This window comes from Numenius arquata, chromosome 9 (assembly GCF_964106895.1).
Source record: "Numenius arquata chromosome 9, bNumArq3.hap1.1, whole genome shotgun sequence".
NCBI classification, from domain to species: domain Eukaryota; kingdom Metazoa; phylum Chordata; class Aves; order Charadriiformes; family Scolopacidae; genus Numenius; species Numenius arquata.
Window position 1 is genome coordinate 33,419,302 of NC_133584.1, and position 18,545 is coordinate 33,437,846.

General features: G+C 37.7%; 1 protein-coding gene across 1 annotated transcript in view; it reads left to right on the forward strand.

Annotated features, from left to right (window-relative positions):
- The window catches only part of EYS (eyes shut homolog), an 895,325-nt gene that overhangs the window by 500,611 nt on the left and 376,169 nt on the right, over nucleotides 1-18,545 (forward strand). Inside the window, exons 30-32 of the mRNA XM_074153627.1 lie at nucleotides 5,098-5,222; nucleotides 9,432-9,556; nucleotides 17,986-18,238. Coding sequence (XP_074009728.1) covers nucleotides 5,098-5,222; nucleotides 9,432-9,556; nucleotides 17,986-18,238 — 503 coding nt within the window. The remainder of the gene's footprint in view (nucleotides 1-5,097; nucleotides 5,223-9,431; nucleotides 9,557-17,985; nucleotides 18,239-18,545) is intronic.

Sequence of the window (18,545 nt, forward strand, 5' to 3'; positions counted from 1 at the left end):
TGAGTTACTCTCTTGTGTTGTAAGACCACTGGTGGTTGATCTTTGTTCAGCCTGTATTTCCATACCCTGAGTGTTCCCAGCCTCTTGTTCTGTTAGTATTCTTGCTCTCTCTCAAATGTCCCATCTGAGCTCTCTCACCACTTACATTAAGTAAAATTATTCTTGACAAGCAAACTCATATCATGTTCATTATCTATCTTTTCTATGTTCACATCAGCCAGTAGCCGAAATGGCAATCATAACAAGGAAGCACCTTTAAAATCATCAGTGGACTTTGCTCCTGATTTAGGAATTTCAGCTTGGAAGTGCCTAAGATGTTACAGTTACACTTCAGAATCATTTTGGCTCACAGGTTTCCTAGGTGGCTTGAGATTAATTTAGCTGTAAGATAGGTCTTATCAGATGGGTGGTGAAACTGGCCCCTGATTCTAAAGCTGTGTATATATTTAAGAAGCAGTTTAGACACTTAAAGGCATGTATGCCTCTTTCTTTCAGTTCTCTTCTTCATTGTGCTACTTAATATAGATGCTGTTGAAACAGTATATGTCATAACCAAGGCAAATGCCCATTAGCTTCCTACGGGACCTTTAAGGTCATCTTAATAAACTCCTGCATTCATTGTAGAAGGTTCCATTTCATTCCAGCTGACATTAAAGGGGAGTGAGGAAAGACTGCAAAATGGAAAGTTTGCAAGTATCATCACATCACAATTTGCAGTTAATGTCAGATGCAGGTTGAAAACTGCAAAGAACTGGCTCCTATAGATACATAGGAGATTAAATGGTGACTATTTGGCCATGTTTTTCTGGAAGAAGGAAATGAACTGTCTTCTACACCACACTAATCATCAGCTAAGCATTATGCTGCGATGCTTATTCCCATCTCTGTTCTTTACTGCAGTGTAAAAGTACTGAAGTTACGTTCTTCTGTTTCAAATCCATCCAATTCAATAGAATCTTTTCAGTCTTTTGTTGAGCTGTTGCATTGGCATGTGCCCAGATTAAGATGATCACTCCTGATAATCATTGATATAAAGGTAAAACAGAAAAGGGACTGCATTATCTCAGCATTTAATATGAGAGATAAAAGCTGTAGAGAATGATAGAAAAGAAGATCTTTGCTGTCATCCCTATAAACTGGCCATAATTAAATTGTGAATGGATTATTCTTACAGAAAATGAGAAGCATTTTTTTGCTGCCTTTCAGTACTGAACTACTGATCCTATGTTGATACCTTTGTAATTTTAAAAGCTCAGCCTTCATAGTGCATTACCTTTCTTTATCAGATAAGCTCTAAGAGTTATTTGCTGCTAAACCTAGATATGCATTTACTTATGACAGCATAAATTGTTTTTTACTAAATGGTAATCAACGTACAAGATTTGCAGTGGTCATATCTTGATATGAAAGCGATCGAAAAGCCTCTGTTTTTCATTGCAGAATGGTTGTATCCCAAGCACCACATACAAATGTGTTCCAACGTATTTGAGTTAGGTATCACAAGAACTGTTTTCCATATCAACTTACATTTTCTAGTGTCAGTTGTATTTAAATTCTGTTGTTTCTGTCCTCCTAATACTCAAAAAGAAATGTCAGAAGGGAGATAATGTGGAGAGGCAGAAGAGAAATGTAAATTTATTTTAAAAAGCAGTAAGAATGGAAGAAGCAAAGCAAACAAACATTTAAGAAATTATTGAAGTGCTTGTCGTATCCTAAGAAGTGTTAATTTCATTAATGTTGTTAACAAAGCATATAATTTATTGCAATTTTGGGAAATTTGGGAAAACTGCTGACATTGAGGTGTTCTATGATTTTCAAACACTTATGAGTTAACATGCTCGTTGCTAGTTGTTTCATAATTGCTCAGAATCATTTAGTTAATAGAGTGCCTGCCTCTGCAGTCGTGAAGCATCATATATGGGCATGTTTAATTTGGCGAAGAGGACGCTGAGGGGGGACCTTATTGCCCTCTACAACTCCCTGAAAGGAGGGTGTAGAGAGGTGGGTGTTGGCCTCTTCTCCCAAGGGAATCATGACAGGACCAGAGGAAATGGTCTGAAGCTGCGGCAGGGGAGGTTTAGATTAGAAATTAGGAAGAATGACTTTACTGAGAGGGTGGTCAGGCCCTGGAACAGCCTGCCCAGGGAGGTGGTGGAGTCGCCATCCCTGGAGGTATTGAAGAAACGTGTAGACATGGCACTTCAGGGCATGCTCTAGTGCCTGAGATTGTTGGTTTGTGTCTGTTTGTGGGTGGGTGTGGAGTATGGTTGTGGGTGTTTGTTTTGTGTGGGTTTTGTTTTTGTTATGGTTTTTTTTGTTATTTGTTTGTTTGTTTGTTGTTTCTTTTTGTGGTTGGACTCGATGATCTCAAAGGTCCCTTCCAACCAAGAAGATTCTGTGATTCTGTGATATCTAGTTATGCTGTCTGAACACAAGCAAACAACACTGTGGTATTGCAGCATTTGCAAAAAATAAAACGTCAGTATGTGTAATACATGTAATATTCTTAAATATTCTTTAAGTTGGATGATTAGGAAAATCTGACTTAGGAAAAAGGGTACCTTGTGCAAATTGATGTATATGGCATTTGATTTACTGGATATCTAAGTGCTTTCATGGGTTTAAGTTTTCCACCTAAAATTCAATTTGAAGGCAAAGTCATATTTTTTATAACTTTTCTGTTTTGGTGATGCCAAGTGTGTATGATATTATTCTATACTTAATAAATATTTGGAAAGTTTTCAGTACAAACCAGACTATTTTACCAAACATTTACATATACATATACATATGCATTTGCATATACATATTTAAACTTACAGGTCCATTTTTCTACCTCAGTGTCTATAGAGTTAGGCCCATGGCTATATAGTTTGTGTCTTTGAAGTCTCAAGCCTTGCTAAGTAGAAAATCATCCAAAGCTTATTCAAGTTGTATCCTGTGATATGAAGCTGATTCCGTCCCATTGATTCTCTCCATTGGAGTTGTATCAACCTGCTCCACTAGTCATTCTTGCTCCAACTAGTTATGACCACAGCAACTCTGTAAACTGCTTTTGTATTTAGTGGATTCACTAAAGACGAAGTATGTATACAGCAAGTATACACATCACATATAAAAGTAAGTCCACTTGAAGCTACCAACAGGAGAGACCTTTAAGCTTTACTTCAATGTTTGAGTTTTACAGACTTAAACATCAAGCGCAGTCATCTAAAATACACATAGGTATAGTTATTCTGTCCAGAATTTTTACATAATAAATGTATATTTCTTCCAGTTTACGTTGTAACCACTTTTTTTTTTTTAAGTGAAATGTCTATAAGTATAAAGTTAAATGGATTTTAAACTGTCCCAGTATTTCCTGTGTGTAGTTGCCTTTTTTTCCAGTAGAATATTCTTTCCGTTATTTTATAGGCATTCATCCTTTTGGTGCTCCTTCCCATATCTGGGAGAAATCGCTCTCTTCAATTTTTTTTTCTTTTCTTTTCTTTTTTTTTTTTTTTTTTAATATGCTATGTAGCCAGTGGAAAGACAAAAGTATCTGCAGAAAATTATTTATGCATCCTCTGCACCCCTTATTCCACTGAGCACAGAAGATTCCTAGGGTTATTACAATTAGGTGAGTGAGGTTAGGTGGGATGAATCCAGTTCTAAATCCCAGGCTTGGACATTTGCCAATAGGAATAAAGGCCAAACTATATCTTCTCAGTAGATTTCCCTTAATGTTTTGGGGCCAAAGAGCTATGCAGGTGGCCTTATGGCTCACTCATTAGACCTTATCCATGGTCTTTCTCTCACACGTTATAACTAGATATTTGAAAAATAATAATGCGTGCATTGGTTTGTACATTTTCCAAGCAGTGTGACATCACTGTCCTCTGTGGTTGGTGTAGACTTTGAAAAATCTGTTCTTCTGTCATTGTCTTGGTAGATTCCAAATTCCCATTACCCAAATGTATTCCATATAAAATGAAATAAAGATGATCTAATAGTCAAGGCAAAATAAAACAAAACATAATTACTGATACATAGTGTAACGATCCTTCGGGAAGTGTTACAGATACCTGTTCTGTGGTCCACCCTCCTCCTCTTTTGCTTCAGGATCTGGAAAGCTAAGGTAGACACTGCAGATATTTCATTCTAATGATGTCTTTTGTATTCACACAATGTGCCACCTTGAGGAGCAGGGAACATGACTATTCTAATTTATTCAAAGGTAGTTTGTTCATGTACTCATGTTCTAAGCGGGGGCAAACTTTTATGCTCTTCATTAGAGCCAAACAACGTACAAGATGTGCCACCACCCCATTGCTAGCAGGAATGTTTGAGTACTCTGCCTCATGTGAAATATATAGATGTACTGTACACCTCAAAAGAGTAAATGTAAATACCATTATGGGGCTCTGTTTTGCAGAACATATTTGAGTATATCTGTAAAGCTGTTCTTATGTGTGCAAGGATGTGTCTCAATGAGATCAGTAAGATTTCTGAGCTTCATTAGAGGCCTTGCAAGTCTATTTAGGTCAGTTGTATAGCTATATGTTGAAATCGTATGGAATTATTTTGTTATTAATGATCATACAAGATTTACAACTGGAAAAATACAGAAAAGTTTTTTCACGATGACTAATTGATAACTAAAATGGTAATGAAAGCTTGGTCCCTGAAGGTTGGCTTTTCTGCTGTAGTTACATTTAATGGTGCAACATTTCTCAACAAGCAGTTTTCCAAACATAGACTGTAGTTACTTAGCTAAATAAACTATTTTAGTAGACAGTCTCCCAAGAGTACATTAAGAAAGGTTTATACTCACCTTGCTACAACCAGTAAACTGTAATTGAGACTGTTAGGTTTGATTATGATCCAGATGTGAAATTTGTGGATGGGTTTTACCATCATAAATCCCCTAAAAAGATCCCCATGGATTACAATGTGAAACTTGGAAGAGTTCCAGTAAAAGACTTCTTTAAAACAGAAAGTGATATACGAGGTGGTGTCATGTTAATGCACATACTTTATGCAAATTGTTTCCACACAAGGTATATTTTATATGATTGCTATGCATAGCATAACAATTTGGAATGCTGTTTGCTTCAGGTGTCTCACTGGATTTTCTGGACAGTTTTGTGAAATAGAAGTTAATGAGTGCAATTCATCACCTTGTCTACATGGCTCAACCTGTGAAGATCATATCAATGGATACACTTGTAAATGTCAACAAGGTAACTGACATCTGACAGAACAATCTTAAACAATGATAGTTTTGAATTACCAGTGTTACTGCTGAGAAAATTGGTAAATTATTTCAAGCTCTTCAGATATAACCTACAAGGTACAAAATGATGAACTATCTCTTTGACAAGCTTTTTCAATCAAATCTAAAGATAATTAACTAGTCTAATGAGAATGTTAGAAAGACTTAACACTAAAACCAGCTCACTAAATGAGTCTGAAGAATTATCTAGAGCTAGTTTTATCATGTATGACCTTTACTAATGTAATTTACTGACCGAGCAGTCCAGTAGGCACTGTATAGCGACTAGGTAATTTAACTGGCTATAGAATAAGATTGAATGAAAAGAAATTCTTTTGAACTAATATTTATTATTATTGTTCTTGTTGTTGTTGTCACGCATACCCATGCTTAGGTCTGCTTGCTGGGATGAAAATAAATTTTCTGAACCATTATAAGTAGAATGAAAACAAGCACTTTCTAAAAAAAAAAAAAAGGAGCTGTTTTCTTATGCTAGCATAGATCAACTTAAACAGGTCTTGTGATTTAGGAAAGTATAAGGATTTATACAAAAGTAAAAGTCACAATCAGCCCATATTGTCACGCAATCACAAATTTAATCTGTTCAGGACTACTCACTGTGTTCTGTCATGTCTATTATCAAAGAGACTTTTGTCAATATAAGTAGGGTATAAATTACTGCCTTGAAGCATACTGCTCCATAATTCAGTTATTCTTTATTTAGGAATTATACTAGTATCTATGTGCTCAAACTTTACATTTTCAGTTTAAGTCTATTGTTTCTTATTGTACTGACCTGCACAGTTGAATACTTTCTTTGATGGTACTGATCCAAGTTTTCTTAGTGATAATTTTAGAGAGTATTTAGATATATTCTGGAAGATAAATACTCTATTCACCCATGATATCTTCATAGATCTGATCTGCTTATTCCCTTTGTAATGAGGTATGTTCAGCTTGTTGGTTTCCATTTACAAACAATAAGATCTTGCTAAACTCTCCTGAAGTCAGGTGAACATATATTTATTACACAAAACTTTTCTGCAGTCTTTCTAGCAGTCTGTTCATATAATATTTACATAGATTTATATCCATGCTTGTTCTGCGTTATAAAGAAAACACATAATGAATTGAATATCAATAAAATCAGATTTTATTTTATGAGGGTTTTTTTATTCTGAATTGTCCTTAGTGCAGATTACAAAACATTATATGTAACAGATTTAAAAAAAAAAGTAAGCAAGATACTGAAGTAAGAGCATGTGTGTGTGCATGCACACATAATGACAGCCAATATGGACAGTTTATTCATTTGTTTAATCAGTACTGAGGAATGATACTCTAATATGTAAAACTTAAATGGAAGTATCTTTGACTTACTAGAGCTTAATTAATTTTAGGCCTAACTTGCTGACAGATTAATATTTTTATAGCAACTTTTTTTTGTGTCTAAGAGATACTCAATAATCCAGAAAGACACTATACTCCTGATGGATGAACCACTGAGTGAAAAATTTCTGGACTTTACCATACAGACGGTCAGAATTCATGATCATAACGGTCCCTTCTGATCTTAAAAGTCTGAGTCATGACCTACCTTCAGTACTATATATCTTTTTTTTTCTCTCAGCACAGTTACACAATGGAAATTCAACGTGGATAAAACTGTATCTCCCCTCACTCTACCTGACACTGCATATGGCTATATATCACTTCACCAATACAGATGACTTTAAGAAAACTTTGAAGATAATTTTTTTTATCATTACCAGTGCCTCACACAGAATACATCACCACGTTCAAAATTTTTCTCCTTATTTTTAAGCTAGTAATACTTTAAATATATTTTAATATAGACATTTAAAGATTGCTTGCTAGCTAAGGACTGTAATTGCTGTCTATGCAACTGTACATGGAAATGCTTGGTATAAGTAGAAAAAGCTTCTCTGGAGCCTTGGAACTCGCTCTTGCTGCTAATATGTTTGAAATACCTTCCAAACCAAGTGTAAGCTGCCCTTATTTTACATTGCTTTTAATAATAGCAATCATTAGTGGGGCTGAAAGATCTCTACATTATTTCTCCACCAGGAAAAGACATGGTGAAATAGCCACATGCATTAGGTATCTGCATCATGGTTACATACCTTGTGGTTTGTTTTTTTTTAATTAATGTGGTATTTTCAAATGTTATTTGAGTATCTGAAACAGCTGAAGAGATAAGAAGATTACAACTGAGAAAAGGGGTGAATTTGGAGATGCAGGAGAACCTTTGGGAGGAATAGCTTTTTGGAAAGTTCCACAACTGAAGAAAGGGATTAGAAGATTATCGGGGTTTGACAGAGATAAATAAAAAATATCTTCCCAAGGCAGAAAGTAGAAATGCTTGGAATCTGCTTCTGTTACAGGCAACTACTATTCACATATGATAGGTCTTGGATTTCCCTGCTAACCTTCACCTTTAGAAATATGGAGATGCGATTGAGTGTTTTTGGGTCTCTAAAAGCAACTATGGGAAAGAACTTTCCCGTAAAGAAGAAAGTCCGAGATATACAGCAACACATCCACAGTTGTAATTTAGTAAAATGGAAAGGGACAGTGGCAAGACAGAAGTAGGAACAAGGCAGATGACTGCAGCTTTCCAAAAACCTCCGGAGAACAAAATGAAGCATGTGGTGACAGCATGTGATACCAGAAAGGGGAAATTATTTAGCTCTGATAAATCTCTTCTGTAATGGATCATGAATTTTGTCAGCTATTCTCCCAGTAGCAGGCCCCGTACCCTTAGAATAATAGATGCGTGTTCAGGATCTGTGGCTGCAGCTGCAGGCTGTTCAGGTGCAGAAGCAGCACAGAGAGATGTAAACCATATTCTACCAGCATCTCAGACAGCTCAAAAGCAGCAACAGCAGCTGTTGGAACTAACAGCAGCCTCACAGCTGAGGTCTTTAGCTGGGGCAGGCTGCTCTTCTACCAGGGCAGCTAAAGCAGGACTGGAATGCACCTGGTGGGTCCGTTTGACTGGTGCTCTGAGGCAAGTGCAGGTCAGGGGCAACTAGTTTGCATCAGCTGAAGACTGCTGGGTTTTTTTGGGCTAGGAGTTTGTTCATTTGTCTGTTTGTTTGCTTCTAAATGGGAAAATTTAATTGGAGAAATAACAAATCTGTAATGGGTGACGGGAGTATCATGGCAGAAGGTCTGATGTTCTTCAATAGTTAGCCATATTTTACAAAATTCTGGGTTTGTGTTTGCCAAGCAATTGGTCTCCTTCCAGTTCGGTTTAACCTCTGAGGAGCAAGTTCAAGACAGGCTCAAATTACATGATCAAAAAAACCAGCTTCCAGATCAGTTTTTGGCCTCTAATTTATGGGTGTACTTAGTTGTAAAGGAGATTTTTATAAGATGTGTATTGATGGTATTAAAAACCAAACATGTATTTACTCAGAAATCGTCCTCCACGTTGATCTGGTACAGTAATCTGCCTCAGAGTTTCTCTTCTAAACTTTTCCCCTTTACTATATTTTGTGTAATTGTGACTATTTTCATCTATCTAAAACTCCAGTTTTCCTTCCCCAATGTGGCAATAATGCACAAATTTAATGAACAGGATAAAAAGGTCAAAAATTAATATAGGAAATTCCATACTCTTTCAGTTTAAATTTTGGAAAAAAAATATGGCTTTGGTTACACTATTCAGATCTGGAATAAGATAGGAGGTTTCCAGGAAGCGTTTAACCCTTGCCAGTTCTTAGCCACAAGAGAGCTAACAGAGATAATTCTGTAGGTGAAAGGCAACCCCTCGAGTCAGTTAATTCAGTACTGAAAGAATATATTCAGGTTTTAGTCTTATTTGACTATTTACGTCTCTACAGAAATAGAAGTCAACAAATATTAACTTCCCTAATAGATGTTCAGTAGATTATAATCATAAAGTCCATATAGATTGGGTTGTGTTTGTTTCTTGTTAAATTATTTCTTTTCTTTTTTTCTACTATGAGAAACCACAGCCAAACCCAGTTCATACCCATCCTATACAATTTATTTACAATATACGTTTACAATATATGTTAGGACTGATTATAGTAACTTATGGATTTTTTTTGATTGCTACTCAATAAATGAATTTATATTTTAATAGGTTTTTGGGTTGTGGTTTGTTTTTGTTTTTTTTCACTGGCAGGATGGGAAGGCCTCCATTGTGAGTTGGATGTTGATGAGTGCATATCCAACCCCTGCATACACGGCATCTGTGTTCAGAAAGACCCCAGCTTTGGATATTCCTGTTTTTGCAAGCCTGGATTTGTGGTGAGATGCTGACGTTCTTTCTTCTCCTTCATTAACCTGACTATTCATTGTCGCACAGAAAAATACTGTATGTAATCCCTTTCCTTTTTAACCTCACTGAGATAAAACCCAGCCTTGCCGAAAAGTGCAATATTTTAGTAACTGTTCTTTGTTTATTGTCTTTGTTTGTTTTACTAACAGGAGCTCTAATATTCCAGAGAATTAGTTACCTAATATCCACAAAAAGTGGAAAAGTGTGAGGTATATAATGGTTTTGTCAGTCATCAGAGTACACTAGTATTTTTAAACACTAATTAATATTTTTTTTACATACCATTTAATATTTTTATTTCACAGACCATTAATATTTTTACATGCTAAGATAACTCATACTTGAAACAATTGCATAGACAGATATTTTGAAAACAAGTTCCCTGAAACTAAGTCAAACAATTCCTTTGAATGCTTGACCCTGTGGGCTTTGGTCCTATGTTTTATTCTCTCTGTTTAACATACCAAAAGAATCCTTTGAGGGTGGCTAAATGCCAGTGCTGTATTCATCTATGGTTGACATTTTCATGCTGCTACCACCTTTTTATGACAGCTCTTTCTGTAGTTAAAGATATGCAGTTGGTACCTACAAATTTGAGCTTGTGCTTTACCTCATTACACTCATAGTTTGGGGTCAGTAACAAGGAGAGAAAGGAGTTAATTATTTTTTTATGTTTTTCTTTCTTTCTTCAGTAATTTTTATCTCTACAACTCCAAGCTTAAAATTGTTATTTGAATGCCTTTTCTTTATAAATGATGGCAGTGATGGTTATTCTAATATCTGTGAACCATTTATTTGGTGTATTTACATCTGTAAAATAGAAGGAATAGATTATTGCAAATAAGATTCAGATTTACCTTCATTGATTTTGTGCAACCAAGTCAATAAAGAAATTAGTAACTTTTTGGACATTAGCCAGTTTAAGGGCTTCTTTCTACAGCAGAAGATTCTCATTTACAGTCAACGAGGGAAAAACTAACCAAGCAATAAAATGGAAAGAAACCCTTTTCTAAAAAGTGAAAAAAACTTCTGACATCAGGTCTTCTCAGGCACCATATTAACCTCTGTCCCGTGCCCATTCTCTCAAGGAGATCCCCAGTACAGCTAGCAGACATGCTAGCACATGTCAAGGAGTGTGTCTCCACAAGTGGGCTGCTCCACCAGGGAAGGCAGGCCAGGAGCCAAGGATAGTGGCAAGGTATGCAGGGGCAGTGACCTTACAGGCAAGAGGTATTGTCCCACAGCACCCGAACATGGGTAGCAAAGCAAGACCTATGATGGTGATAACAATACAAAAATTTCTTCCCAAAGTCCAGGTACTGCCAGGCAAGTCCATGATCACAAGGAAGATCTAAGGTTAGGCCAGGAAGTCGAGACAGTAAGGCAAGGTCAGGATCAACAAACTACTGGGCTTACTATAGCAGGCTTTAGCTTTATGGTAGGCTTAGTCAAAGATCCAGGGCAAGGGCCTGAGTTTAAATGCAGCTTCTGAGCTCAGGTATGAATGCCCCAGATGAGATACCTCACATGTTTCTTACAGCTTAGCTCTTTTCAATGGAAGGTTGATCTGAGGTTGCACAGCTGCACTGTATCAGAGCTAACCTCGAGCACAGGGAGATAAACCTGTGAACATGAAGGAAGAGAAAATTTGGTTTGCAGAAAATTATGAGGCTGATCAGGGCCTTGACAATAATATGTTCGAGTCTAAAACACCAGAAGACTGTTGTGTTAATGCTCTTATCACAGGACATTTCTAAGTCCTTCTTCACACACACTCCTTTCCCAGCAGAAAAGGGCCTGGGAGTGTTGGTGGACAGCCGGCTTCACATGAGCCAGCAGTGTGCCCGGGTGGCCAAGAAGGCCAACGGCATCCTGGCCTGTATCAGGAATAGCGTGGCCAGCAGGAGCAGGGCAGTGATGGTGCCTCTGTACTGGGCACTGGTGAGGCCTCACCTCGAGTGCTGTGTTCAGTTCTGGGCCCCTCACTACAGGAAGGACATTGAGCTGCTGGAGCGTGTCCAGAGGAGAGCCACCAAGTTGGTGAGGGGTCTGGAGAACAAGTCATATGAGAAGAGGCTGAGGGAACTGGGCATGTTTAGTTTGGAGAAGAGGAGGCTGAGGGGGGACCTCATTGCCCTCTACAGCTCCCTGAAAGGAGGTTGTAGAGAGGTGGGTGTTGGCCTCTTCTCCCAAGGGAATCATGACAGGACCAGAGGAAATGGTCTGAAGTTGCAGCAGGGGAGGTATTAGGAAGAATGACTTTACTGAGAGGGTGGTCAGGTACTGGAACAGCCTGCCCAGGGAGGTGGTGGAGTCGCCATCCCTGGAGGTATTTAAGGAACGTGTAGATGTGGCACTTCAGGGCATGCTCTAGTGCCCGAGATTGTTGGTTTGTGTCTGTTTGTGGGTGGGTGTGGTGTGTGATTGTGGGTTTTTGTTTTGGTTTGGTTTTGGTGTTGTGGAGTTTTTTTGTTTTGTTTTTTTTTGTGTGGTTGGACTCGATGATCTCAAAGGTCCTTTCCAACCAAGAAGATTCTGTGATTCTGTGATTCTGTAAATATTGAGTGGAACTTGCAATTCTAATCAAACTTCATACCAAGTACTCCATCATAAGTAGAAAACGAGGAAAGGGCTGTCTTCTGTATGTGGTTGCACCAGGTAATGGAAGCCTTTGTAGGTTACCTTTATAGGTAACTGAAACTGCCATATTTTCAGGAAGTTTGCATCCACTTTCAGAATAAGAGGTTATGAGTCTCTGCATCTGTATCCATATTCGCCACAATCCAAGATGTGGAGAAAGGATTCAGTGTAACTTCATTAACCTCAATGTAACCGTAAGTCTTTCCTAAACTCAGAGGACTCATTATATCTGAAATGAGCAGTGGGAAGGCATCTCATGCTGGTTTTTTTTTTTTTGTTGTTGTTGCGGGGTTTTTGGGTTGTTGGTTTTTTTTTTTTTTTTGGCTATGCCTCACTCCTGGTGTTAATTTAAATAAGAAAAAGTAGAATACTCCTGCATTCTAGATTTAGACACTGCCAGTTACACCAACTTCTCTGTTGTTGATTCTTCTCACTTCGCACTAGATTGTTCTAGGCAGTACTAGAGTTAACATTTGTCCCCTTGAGAACGTAACACAAAGGCATTTTATTTTTACAAATACTTTAAAACAGTACAAATTGATGATGGAATGGTTTAGATGATATACCCATGTTCAGGAGATGATGTAGCCCAAGTTCCCGCTCAAAGCAGGGTCAGCTACAGCAGGTTGCCCACAACCATGTCCAATTGGGTTTTAAGTATCTCCAATGGTAAACTCCACAACCTCTCTAGGCAACCTATTCCAGTGCTCAGTCACCCTCACAATGAAAAAGTGTTTCCTTATATTCACAAAGATTTTCCTGTATTTCAGCTTTTGCCCATTACCCCTTCTGGCAGTGGGCACCACTGAGAATAGTCTACCTCTGCATTCCTTACAGCCTCCCATCAGGAATTAATAAACATCGATGAGAACCCAGAGACTGAGCATTCTATTTTCCAGATTAAACAAAATCCAGCTCTCTCAGCCTCTCCCATGTGAGAGACACCCCAGCCTTTAATGATCTCTTTTGGCGCTTTGCTGGTCTCTCTCCCATAGGTCCATATCTGTCTTGTACTGGGAAGCCCAGAAGGAGATGCAGCATTCCAGAGGTGGCCTCCCCATTGCTGAGTAGATGTGAGGGATTCACCTGCCTCAACCTGTTGGCAATGGTTTTTCTAATGCAGCCCAGGATTTTACTGGTCTTCTTTGCTACAAGTGCACTTTACTGGCTCATGCAGTTAGTCATCCACCAAGATCCCTAGGTCCTTCTCTGCAAAGCTGCTTTCTAGTCTGTCAGCCCTGAGCATGTACTGGTGCATGGTGTTATTCCATCCCAGTTACAGGAGTTTGCATTTCCTTTTACTGAGTTTCCTGAGGTTCCTGCTGGCACACTTCTCCATGCCTCTCAAGGTCAGTATGAAGGGCAGCAAACTCATCTGGTGTATCAGCCAATTGTCCCAATTTTGTATCAAGTGAAAACTTGCTGAGGGTGCACTCTGTGCTATCACCCATTACTGAAGAGCTTAAGTAGTATTGGATGTAGTATGAACTCTTGGGGTACCTCATTAATGACTGGCCTCCAACAGGACTTCAGGCTGCTGATCACTGAACACAGCTCTCTGAGCCTGGCAGTTCAGCCAGTTTTCAGCCCATCTCACTGCCCATTCATCTGGTCCATACGTTGCCAGCCTGTCTGTGAGAACATTATGGTAGAAAGTGTTGAAAGCCTCACTAAAGTTAAGATAGACAACATCCACTGTTATCCCCTCGTCCGCCAAGCCAGTCATCCCATCATAGAGGGCTATCAGGTTGGTAAAGCACTATTTCCCCTTCATAGCTCCATGCCAACTATTCCTAATGACCCCCTTGTCCTTCCTGTGCCTCAAAATGGTTTCCTGGTGCCATTGCTTCATCAGCTTCCCAGGAACTGAGATGAGACTAACTGGCCTGTAGTTCCCTTGATCTTCCTTCTTGGCTTTTTTGAAGGCAGGAATGACATACGCTTTTTTTCCAGTCACCAGGAATTCCTCCCAGTTGCCCTGACTACTTGCCCACATTTTTGTAAAATCTGTATTTTATCATAAGGATTTGGTAGGTTGAAAACGGATATTAATAATGCTTATAATCTGACTAAATTTACTGACAGACTTTCCTAAGAAGGAAGAGACGAGCCCATAAGAATGAATACAATTTTTTTGTAGGGTACTTTTTACAGGGTATAATGGGTACAGTTAATACTTCCCCACAGTTCATAGCAACCGCTTTCTTTTTGTCTTCAAAAGCAGGCTGTCATTCAAAACAAGGTCAGGAGATGAAGGATATATCACTTGAGGGACACAGTCTGTTTATATGGAAAACAGTCAAACTCTCATGATAAAACTATCTCATTTAGTTCATGAAGTATTTAAACTTATCCTACATGAACAACTGTAATGAAGATCAATGACACTATTTTTCTAGTATTTATTTTTTACCAAAAAATATCTTCTGAATGCCACATAACTATCAGAGAGGAAGCTGAAAACCTGTATAAAGAATTATTTTTTTGCTTAGTGCAAAATTCATTGGTACAAGTCAGTGTTGCATGATTCTGTAGAGACCAAAAGGACAAATAAGTCCAAAAATGGGTTAAAAGGAGGATAGGTCCATCCATCATTATTTAAATTACTCTTCTGAATGTTACCCTGGCTTAAGGAGTCTTTGAATTACTCATTGCCAAAAGTTGGAATGGTATATTTGGAGAATTATCAGATGCAAACTCTGCTTGTTTTCTTCCTGTATTCTTCCCCAAGTATCCATTAATAGCTCACTGATGATGGAGCTAGATGGATATTTGACCCATGGGGCAGCTTTTCCTTTACTAGATAGCGTGGGCATTAACTGTAAGAACAAGAATTGTAGAACAAGCCCTTACAGAAGGAAAAGTAACAAGCCTCTGAAGTAGCTGGAATTTAAGGTGTATTGTCTGTGCTTTTATTCCATTATTCACTGCTCCATCTTCAGTCCCTCAGATTCCACTATGTTTTGGGAAGAAAGAAAACATGAAAAGAAAACCTGGAAAAATATTTTTACATACCTATCTTCAGTATAAAAGATAAGGAGTTTGGGTCTAAACTTCTCAAGATGTGTATTTTGTAGGCCCCCGACAGGTTCTGGTTCCTAATCATAACTGTGGGGTGGGGAGAGTGGAACTCCATGAGAATTAGTATTCAAGGAACTCCAGCTACAGTGTGTGTTAAGTAAATCTTCTGTAGTCTATGTATATAATGCTATCTGAAGTATGGATCATAAAGTATGGATTATGAAGTTCTCATAAATTTTGAGAAGAAAAGCACAGCCAATGGTATATGGAATAAATGTTTACTTTTTAGATGAAAACATCAGTAGACATATACCTACTTTTAAATACAAATCTGCAGCATCTGCCTGCACAGAAACTGTCAAAGCATTTACAGACACTTTCAAGGCTATCAAATTTATCTATGACTATTTAATGTACCCTTCATGCACAGTGGAGGTTATCTAAGTCTGCTTTGTTTCTATGAGTCATAAAATCATAATCAAATGCTCTTCACCATTACATGTAGCAGTAATAAAAATGCACTAATTTGTCACTGTGAAAGTCAGAATGAAACCTAAGTTTTATAGGATTAAGAAAGATTATTAGACAGAAATATTATTCAAACTGATCATTTGTGTTATATGCGGAATTAGAAGAGAGAAAGGAGGAAATGTTTTTTTTTATCAATGTATGGAAATCCAACACATTAATTGGCCTGCTGTTCCTTTGTGCTTTGGAATGCCAGTACAGTGAACGTTTGTCAGCTGGGACTCTGACAGGATACCCAGCAATTCCAAAAGACCCACATTTAAGCAGTAAAGACCATCAGAATCTGTACTAACTTTAATGGGAGTTTAGGCTCATAGCGTGCCTTCAGTTACTACACATCACCTAAATTTGAATATCTCAGTCTTAAACCAAATCCCAAACTTTATGTCTGTGGTGTTAAATGAAGAAACAGCATTTCCAGACACTGAAACTCACTAAATGATGTATATAGCTAGAGGTAGACATACGGATGTAGGTGTCATGAACTTGTTAGACCAGGTCTTGTTTGGTTTTGTCATGAGCCAATGAACACTTCCACAAACAATTCTAACTCATCCCTGAGATACTTATAGCTTCTTCTTATCAGTGAATGACCCGGAAGACACCTGTTTCAAAGATTTAGTCAGATTCAAATATGGACCCCACTGCTACTTTTTCATCTTCAGATCCTTTCTGGTCTGGCTTTTTGGAATTTTCAGCCTACAGAATAAATAGTTCACTAACACATAAGCAGTAAAAATTTGATTTCTCTGCTATTTCTGTTTTCTGTCTTTGTGCCAAAAAAAAAACCCAAACAATTTTATGGTAGTTAGTGGTAAGACTGAAAATTGAGATTTATGCACCGCACCAGCTAGCTTCTAGAAGTGCTCCTCATAGTTTTGCATTATTTTCCAGGCTTCTTATGACATCTATTAAGGGATGGCAGGAAACTGAGCTGGCAAATTAGAAGCCTCAAGGAGGAGACCAGGCTTATTCCTTTCCTTCAAAGAGAGGGAAACATCTCCTTCTAGCTAGCATTCTTTATTTTGAAAATAGGACTTGCATGCTTAAGACATTCTAGTCAACAAAAGGTGGTTGCAGAATACTCTTTACACCTAACCACCAGTGGTTTGGGGTTTCCAAGGCCTGACAATATGGTTGGCCTCAAGGCTATCTCTGTCTGCAGTTGTTTAAAACAGCAGATGGTAAGAGGCAGCAAAGGAGCTAAAACTGTGGTTATATTCCATCGCCTGGAAATGGTGATGAAAAAATCATGAACAAGCCCATTCAAAAAATCCATAGATTATTAGCTAATGTGTGGTTATGTGCCAGATGGTATGTTGTCAGAGATGCATGTCTTTCAGGGGTGACAGTGTATGTATTTTAAATGGCTCTCTAGCTATGTAAGGTCCTTCTAGGTTAGCTAAGTTAGCTGTATCTCTTCACATAGCCCAGTAGTTCATTACAGCAGAAGTGAAAATAAAATGAACCCAGACCTGGATTCAGCATATATTTATTTCACACTTCAATAATGCATTTAATTCACATAATTATTGCTGTAAAAGAAATGCATTATTTCTTGCCTTTTTTACAGACCACTGAATATGAGAATTTTTAATTTATTTTTAGGAAGGACCTTTCAGGCTTCCCATGAATTGTTAGTCTGATAAAAAATAAAAAGTGAGTTCCAGGTCCAATTTGAGACTGCCACTACATTTTTTCTTTTCTGTCTGTGAACTTAATGTATTAACAAGGTGCTATGTGAAGATTTGGTAACAGCAGTCAACAAGTACTGAGCTACGGTGTACAAAAAGAAAGAACAGTAACTTGACAGTCAGGACAAACTGTAGGTTTTTAGGTAGCTAAGCCCTCTGTTTTCTGTATGACTACATGCTAACTGAAGGTGATTATTTTAGGCACTTTTTATTACTGCTGACAATATTGTCTTTGACACTTTGCAGTTACAAATCTGTGGGGAAATTATTTTTATTGATAATTTGTAATACTGAGTCAGAGTCAAAATATCATTGAGTTAAAATTTAAACTAAACAACTATACTATTAAATTAGTTAAGCAATATTTTCCACATGATTAGATTTGCTTTCAAAAGTGTGGACAGCTTAATATAAGCAAACAACATTTTAGAATGAAGAAAAGCAATAATTTGAACCAACATGACTATGAAATGCAAATTGCCCTCAAAAATGGCTTTTAAAAAATTCTCTTTCAGGGACGAAGCTGTGAGCTTAATTACAATGATTGCCTTATACAGTCCTGCTCCACTGGGTTTCTTTGTGTTGATGGAATAAACAATATCACCTGTTTACCTACTATCCCCCAAAGCAAGAAGACTGTCACTGAAGTGACTGAAGAGTTTCCTGCTGAGACTTCAGACAATGACCTTCCATCAGCCCTGGCTGTGTCTATGGAACTTGGGTCTAAACATGCTGCTCCTGGTTTTCATACACGAGAGGTGTCCCAAGGTAAGTAGAAAAAGCTTCTGAAGTAATGCATATATCAAACTTCTTTCCTTGCTAGTGTTTTTTAAATGGTAAGAATATTCAAAATGTATTCATTTTCTTCTTAAGAATGTTGTTTTCTGCATCCTCTAGTACCTTCTATTCTTTTTATTTAATCCATCATCCTTTCTTCATTGTGCTTAAATGTGACTGGAAAATGACTCTTTTCTCTCAAAATAATTTTTCCCATCTTACACACCCAGAAAGGAAAACTCTACTTTTCTCTTATCTTGGTTTTCAGTTTACTTTGCTGGAGTGTGCAATTTTGTAT